Consider the following 7,626-nt stretch of genomic DNA (forward strand, 5'->3'; position numbering starts at 1 on the left):
TCTAGGTGTCCCCTCCTTGAAGAGGTGCTCCTCCACTACCCTTGTTCCATTTGGGGGAAGGAGAGCGAGAACAGAACTCCAGGACACAGAGGAGACATGGATAATGGGTCCATCCACAGGGGACTAACCATTTTACTGAAGAAAGAGGATATCTCGGATATCCTCAAGTGGGAAGGTCTAATCTTGGGAGCAGATACAGTGGAGGTGGAGAAAGTGAGAATGGGGCATGATATGAACAACACCGCCAATTTCCATTTCATCTGAATTGTTATAGAAGATGGAGACCAAATGCTGGAGTAACTCAACGGGACAGGCAGCATACGGAATGGGTGACGTTTCGGATCGAGATCCTTCTTCAGACCGTGATCCACTACTCTGCAACTGAATAACCACTATTGCTTGTTTTTGGCAGTGATGAAGATATTACTCTGAGACATCTCATAATCATAATCATACTTTATTAGCCAACTATGTTTTGCAACACACGAGGAATGTGGATTGCCACACAGTCATGTCAATAAAAAGCAACAGAACACACAAATAAAAGGGTTTCGGCCCGAAACGTTGCCTATTTCCTTCGCTCCATAGATGCTGCTGCACCCGCTGAGTTTCTCCAGCTTTTCTGTGTAACACAAATAAACACATCTTAACATGAACATGCACTACAGTGACTCCTCCACATTCCTCCGAGACATTTCGTTTGGTCTCCAGCGGGCAGGCCGGTTGCCTTCCCGTGTTTCACAGACAGTATTGCACACACTGGGCAGCGAGTTTAACATTAACTGTTCTGCGCCCCCGAGGACATTGACTTCCTCCCACGCTGAAGGCGGAGTCCATCCGGGCTGGGGAACAAACAAAGGGATAGATCTTTGCTCCATTGTAGAATCTTTGGGTACAAACTCCACGCGGCTCCAGACTGCTCCAGCGATAAGGGCTGCTGTGTAATTAGCTCGGCAATCTCCTGCGACCTTTGGACTTGGTGGGGGAGAGACGTCGTTGTGGAGCGGAGCTCTGCTATAAGATCTTTGGTGGAGCCCGAGTCAGATGACTGCTCCGCCCATCCGCCAGTGTCGGTGTGTCGCCCACTAACTCAGCCGCGCTACACCATGGTTCTGCAACTTTATCTCGACTTGAACTCGCAGCCCTGCCGCTCCGTCTACATCTTCGCCAAGAAAAATAACATCGCCTTTGAATTCAAGTCAGTGAGCCTGACAGAAGGTAGGCGGAGAGCTACCCTCTCCACATCTCCCTCCGCCTGGCCTTATCCTCCACCCCCTCTACACAGTCCACACCACATCTTCCCTCCCCACCCTCTCCCCTCTCCCCTCTCCCCTCTCCCTCCGCTTCTGCCACCCCCTCACCACACCACACCTCCACATGCTTCCTTCCTCTACCCTCTCTATACCCCCATCTCCCCAACATCTCTCTACCCACTCTATCCCCGCTCCATCTTCCCCATCTCTCCGTCCTCCATCACCCCCACACCACTTCACCGCCACCCCAACTCTCCACTACATCCCATCCCCACCACCCTCGCCTCCTCCACCACACTCTCCAATTCTCCTCTTCTTGACCTCATTCCCCGCTATCCCCACCTCACTATTTCACAACCCCTCCACCACCTCTCTACTACCTATCCATTCCCCTACTCCACCCGCTCCTCGTCCTTTTCCCATTTATTTCCCGTTTTGTTTCAGGGCCAAATCCCACTTTGTACAGTTGAATCCATTTGGCCCACTGAGTCACCTGCTGCCTTTCTCTGCTTTTCTTCCCCCCGAACCTCATCTCTTTCAATCTCCACCCCATTTCCACCTCTTCTCTCCTCTATCTTCTCTGCTACCTCCTGTTCACTGCCCTCCTTTCTCTGCACCCTTCTCACTTCTCCATCCACTGGCTGCACCCCCTCTCCCCGCTGCCGTCTCGCACCGTCCGACTGGGACACATGGACTCGTGGCTGTGGTGTGATCTCCAGTCGTATCCTGTCCACAGGCCAACAATACAGTGAGGAATTTGAAAAAGTCAACCTGCTGAAACGAGTGCCAGCTCTGAAAGATGGGGACTTCACATTGGCAGAGAGGTTGGTGCAAATTTCCAGTCCCAGCTCTCTAAGCAAGTGTCGTGCAGAACAGAACTGAGGGGTGTTGGTGTTGTAGGAGGGAAGACTTGCTTCAGGTTCTGCAGGTTTATTTCCTGAGTGAAGTGATTAGAACAGGCAGAAAGCATTGCTGTGCCCCTCACTTTGCAGAGATAACCCTAAAGCCAAGGCAACGTTTAGAGACCATCGTGGTGTAAAATAAGATCCCAATCACCACACTGGCCACTGGCTAGTGACAGCCACTGGCACATCCATGTGCTCTTGGAGAAGTTGGCAGAGGATTCCGAACTTCAAGCAGAGGAAGGATTAATGTTCACCGCTCCTCTCCACGCCCTCACTGCAGCACCAAAGTAGCTCAGGTGCCTCACAGCTCCAGAGATCTGGATTCAGTCCCGACTTTGGCCTCTGTCTGTGTGAAGTTTGCCCAAGGCTGATGTTGAGCAGGGTTGGGTGAAGCTAGCCTAACACTGGCAAGCTGAGGTATGACTGCTAGTAGCATCAAGCATGGGTGGGGAGAATGGTGGGCAATGGGGCTGCTGCAGGGTGATGCCGGGTGAGGGAAACGTTGGCGAAGAGTCAACCTGACGGAGAGTGATGCTCCAAACGTCTCCTGCAGTGTGGCCATTCTGAAATACCTGGCTGGCAAATACAAGACCCCCGACCACTGGTACCCCGCCGACCTCCAGAAAAGGGCTCGTGTGGATGAATATCTCGCCTGGCAGCCCACAACCATAAGGTTTAACGCATCAAGGCTCTACATGTTCAAGGTAAACTTGTCAACTCCCTCCACACTCACTGACCCTCCTCCAGTCTTCCTGCCAACACTCACTCCCAATCCTCTGGCACTCTGCCTCTTGGTCTGCCTCTCTCTTTCTTACAGTAAGTTGCTGCTTTGAAACCCTCACCTTTGAAGAGGTTTTGCTGGCCCCGGCAATTGGCTAATGTGGCTGATGGAAGTGTTTATTTGCTTTGCTGATCATAATCATACTTTATTGGCCAAGTGTGTTTTGCAACATACGAGGAAATTGATTAATCTACTGACCTTCACTCGGTTTATTGCAGTGACAGCTCTTCCTACCGCTGCGTGGTGAACAACCAGCTCGCGTTATGATTATTCACTCATTTTGTGCCCCTCATACCCCCTTCCTTCACAGACTGAGGCTGTTCTTTGTCCAGTCAGTAAGGCCCACAAAACATTGCCTCTGCTCCTGCCCTGATTCAGTGCAATTGTTTCTCCAGGATTTACGGAGATGACTTTCAAGGGCACTTTGAACCTTTAGTGCATTGCTCAGCCACAGCCTTGCAGTGGAGGTGAGGAGAAGGGCATTGGAGCCACCATGTACAGTGTGGTGGGGAAATCTCCCCCTGTGCTCTAGAAGATTTGCACTGCTCCCTACAGTCAAGGCACAGCCTGTATTCATCATGAAGGGGGGGGGGGGTCAGAGGTGAGGGCAGTGGTCTTGTGTCGGAGTCAGAGATAAAGAGTAATGGATGCAGGTCAAAACATCATAAGTGATAGGAGCAGAAATAGGCCATTCGGCCCAATGAGTCTACTCCGCCATTCAATCATGGCTGATCTATCTGTCCCTCCTAACCACATTCTCCTGCCTTCTCCCCATGACCTCTGACACCTGTACAGATGACAGCAAGATCAAGATGACTATCAAAACTCCCTCACCTGTATCCACCAGTTACTTGCCAGGTTTGGTTCTATTCCTCCTCCTTTACAGCTTTCTTTCCCTCATCCTTTGAAAAGAGAGCTAGATAGGGCTCTTAAAAATAGCAGAGTCAGGGGATATGGCGAGAGGGCAGGAACGGGGTACTGATTGGGGATGATCAGCCATGATCACATTGAATGGCGGTGCTGGCCCGAAGGGCCAAATGGCCTACTCCTGCACCTATTGTCTTATTATCCCTCGAAGCAGGTTCCCAACCCGAAATGTCACCATGTTCTCCAGACATGCTGCTTGGCTCACTAAATTACTCCAGCACTTTGCGTATTTATTTGTAAAACAGCCTCTGCAGTTCCTTATTTCAGCAAGATCAAGATGCGGAGTCAAACAGTGTCAGAGGAGGTGATGGAGTTGTGTTGAAGGCCGGAGTGTGGGAAGGGGGTTGACACTATGCGGAGGCATAACAGAAGGGGGCGAACTGCAGGGTGCAGTTGAAGTGTGGAAGGAGATGGCAGAACTCAGTGGGTGATTGAATGGGTTGGGGAGATCATCAATCTTATGGAAGAGTGTGGAAAGGTCAAAGTTGGACGGTTAGGTTAGAGGGGAGGCCAGAGATCACAGAGAGAACTGGTGGAGCGAGATTCCAAGGGTTAGTGAGTGTGAGTTAGTGACTGGAACCTAGAGCCCATCTTCTCCCTAGGTCAGAGTCAGCTCGTTCTCAGCACCATCATCCTCAGATGTCCCTGGGGGTGGGGGGGGGGGGGGGTGTCTCTGGTGTGCAGGGGGTCTGTCCGAGGAGGGAGAGAGCCGGTCAGTGGGCGGAGAGAGAGGGGGGGGGGGGAGAGGTGCCTGCGTGAGGCGTACCATGCGAGGGAGGGGGGTTTGGGTGGAGGGTCCATGGACGAGGGTCCATGAAAGGGCCTGTCTGCGGGGGGGAGGGGCGGCTCATGGGCGAAGTGGGGGAGGGGAGGACGGTGGGGGGAGGTGGGGCATTCATTGGGACGGAGGATGCTCAGTGAGGTTGTGCAGTGCAGCCGGTGGTATCTCTGACACTGAGCTGGGCTGTGGGCGGGTGTGAGGTGATGCGTGGGAGTGGAGACCCCCAGTGAACTGAGGGAGCTGCCGGGTCTGGCTGTGTGTGTTGATTGTGTGTCTGGCTGATGCCTGGTCATGTGTCTGGCGTGTATCTGGATGCTGCTTGACTGTGTGTCTGGCTGGCCGTGTGTCTAGGCTCACTGACCTCTGACCCGCTTGCCCACAGGGCTTGCTGCCCCTGCTAACCGGGCAGCCCATTCCCGCAGACAAGATAGACGAGGCTGTGAGCGATCTGCAGGCGTCCATCCGCTCCCTCGAAGACAAGTTTCTCCAAGACAAACCGTTCATCGCCGGGCGTGAGGTGTCGCTGGCAGATCTGGTGGCCATCGTGGAGCTGATGCAGGTGAGTGCAATGGACCTTTGCCAGTGTGACATACCCACCAGAGGCCCGCTGACATACCCACCCAACCAAGGCACCCACACACATACCCACCCAACCAGGATGCCATAGACCCACAGACATACCCAGCCAGACTCTTAGAGACCCCAGACTTTCACTGGACCAGATAACCCCACTCTTCTTCCTGGATGCCAAGCCCAATGTACACCCCTCCCAGGCTGGGTGCAGAACACAATGAAACATTCACCCTTTCCCCTTCTACCGTCAGCAATGCTCAGCCCCTCTCCCACACTCACTCACAATGAGTCCCAGAGGAACTCGTACACATACACAGTCTCATGGCTCTGACCCCACTCACTCCATTGCTCAGCCCAGTCTATCCGCTCCGTCTCAGCATCACTTTCCTCACATTCTGGATTGCTTCCGTGATCTTTTATTCACCCATCTCTTTCATCCCATGGAAGCATCTCTCCACTGACAGCCTGCATCTCATATCTTCCTCTCTTGCATTTGCTCTCTTTCCCCTCTTGTTTGCACTCTTGCTTCTCTCTCTCTCTCTCTCTCTCCCTCTCTCTCTCACCCTCACCCTCACTTTCACTTCCTCTCTCACACACTCTCTCTATGACTTCCATGTTCCAGACTGAACCCTTAAGCCTCAGCTTCACGCTGTTACTTCCTCTCATCCACACTACTCACTCTTCAGCCCCTTCACATACCCCGCCATTACCCTGCCCCCCCCCCCCCCCCCCCCTTATATTCCCACTGTGCTGTTGGCTGCAGATTTTCACTCTGTTACCTAATTTCACCACAGCCTCTCGGTGTGGGATTCGATCCGTTCAAAGATCGACCAAAGCTCAGTAGCTGGCGTGACAGAGTCGTGGCAGCCCTGGGCAAAGAGTTATTCGATGAGGCCAATGAGAAGATGCTGAAGAGCGTAGAAAATTCAAGTAATTTGGATGTTAAGTCTCCCACAACGCAACGCCTCGCGATAAGTCTGAAAAAAGCATACATGTGATGGAGCCAGTCACCAGGCGGCTCCTGGAGTACTTGTCACCAGCAAAGTCATGTGCTAGGAGCATCAAGCTTACTCCGCCATTCAATCATGGCTGATCTATCTCTCCCTCCTAACCCGATTCTCTTGCCTTCCCCCCCATAAGTCCTGACATCCATGCTAATCAAGAATCTATCTATCTCTGCCTTAAAAATTTCCATTCCATGGCAAAGAATTCCTCTGATTCACCACCCTCTAACTTAAGAAATTCTTCCTCGTCTCCTTCCTAAAGGAACGTCCTTTAATTCTGAGGATCTGACCTCTAGTCCTAGACTCTCCCACTGGTGGAAACATCCTCTCCACATCCACTCTATTCAAGCCTTTCAGTATTCGGCATGTTTCACTGAGGTCCCTCCCTCGTTCTTCTAAACTCCAGCGAGTACAGGCCCAGTGCCATCAAACGCTCCTCATATGTTAACCCACTCATTCCTGGGATCATTCTTGTAAACCTCTGGGCCCTCTCCAGAACCAGCACATCTTTCCTCAGATATGGTGCCCAAAATTGCTCACAATATTCCAAATATTGCCTGACCAGTGCCTTATAAAGCCTCAGCATTACATCCCTGTTTTTTTTAATTCTAGCCCTCTTGAAATAAAGGCTAGCACTGCGTTTGCTTTCTGCAATTTCCTGTAATTAAATAAAATGCTAGAAGTTCCTGCATCTCAATGGCAGAGTTGTCTCTTTGTATTTTGTCCTGATTTCTCCCTTCACTGGAGGTTCCCCTTGCTGAGGTAACTCCCCACATCCTGCCCCCACACCCCCCAGCACCAGGGACACATTGACAATAAATAAAAACTGGAGTGTTTAAGAAGGAACTGCAGATGTTGGAAAATCGAAGGTACACAAAAAAGCTGGAGAAACCCAGCAGGTGCAGCAGCATCTATGGAGCGAAGGAAATAGACAACGTTTCGGGCCGGGGACAAGAAAGGAAAAAGGAGGAGGAGCCCGAAGGCTGGCGGATGGAAGGAGACAGCAGGGGGACTGAGGAAGGGGAGGAGACTGCAAGGACTAACAAAATTGGGAGAATTCGATGTTCATGCCCCCAGGATGCAGACTCCCCAAGCGGAATATGAGGTGCTCTTCCTCCAATTTCCGGTGTTGCTTGCTGTGGCCATGGTGGAGACCCAGGACAGAGAGGTCGGAGACGGAGTGGGAGGGGGAGTTGAAGTGCTGAGCCACCGGACGGTCAGCTTGGTTATTGCGGACCGAGCGGAGGTATTCGGCAAAACGATCGCCCAACCTCCGCTTGGTCTCACCGATATAGATCTGTAACTGGAGAGCAGGAAGCACTCAGCAGGTCAGGGGGGCACCTGTGGAGTTTAAATACTCGATGTTTCAGTTCGAAGATGCTTCCTCAGAATTGCTGGAGTA

At 52.0% G+C, this 7,626-nt stretch overlaps 1 protein-coding gene across 1 annotated transcript; it reads left to right on the forward strand.

The window, feature by feature from the left end:
• Positions 1-421: 421 nt before the first annotated feature.
• LOC129709510 (glutathione S-transferase theta-1-like) lies at positions 422-6,926 on the forward strand. The gene is made up of 5 exons (XM_055655955.1): positions 422-1,218; positions 1,990-2,077; positions 2,712-2,862; positions 5,030-5,206; positions 6,015-6,926. Exons 1-5 carry the CDS (start codon positions 1,107-1,109, stop codon positions 6,216-6,218), a joined length of 732 nt encoding a protein of 243 aa, XP_055511930.1. The 5' UTR covers positions 422-1,106; the 3' UTR covers positions 6,219-6,926.
• The last annotated feature ends 700 nt before the right edge of the window (positions 6,927-7,626 follow it).

The sequence above is a fragment of the Leucoraja erinacea genome, chromosome 25 (assembly GCF_028641065.1).
Source record: "Leucoraja erinacea ecotype New England chromosome 25, Leri_hhj_1, whole genome shotgun sequence".
NCBI lineage: Eukaryota > Metazoa > Chordata > Chondrichthyes > Rajiformes > Rajidae > Leucoraja > Leucoraja erinaceus.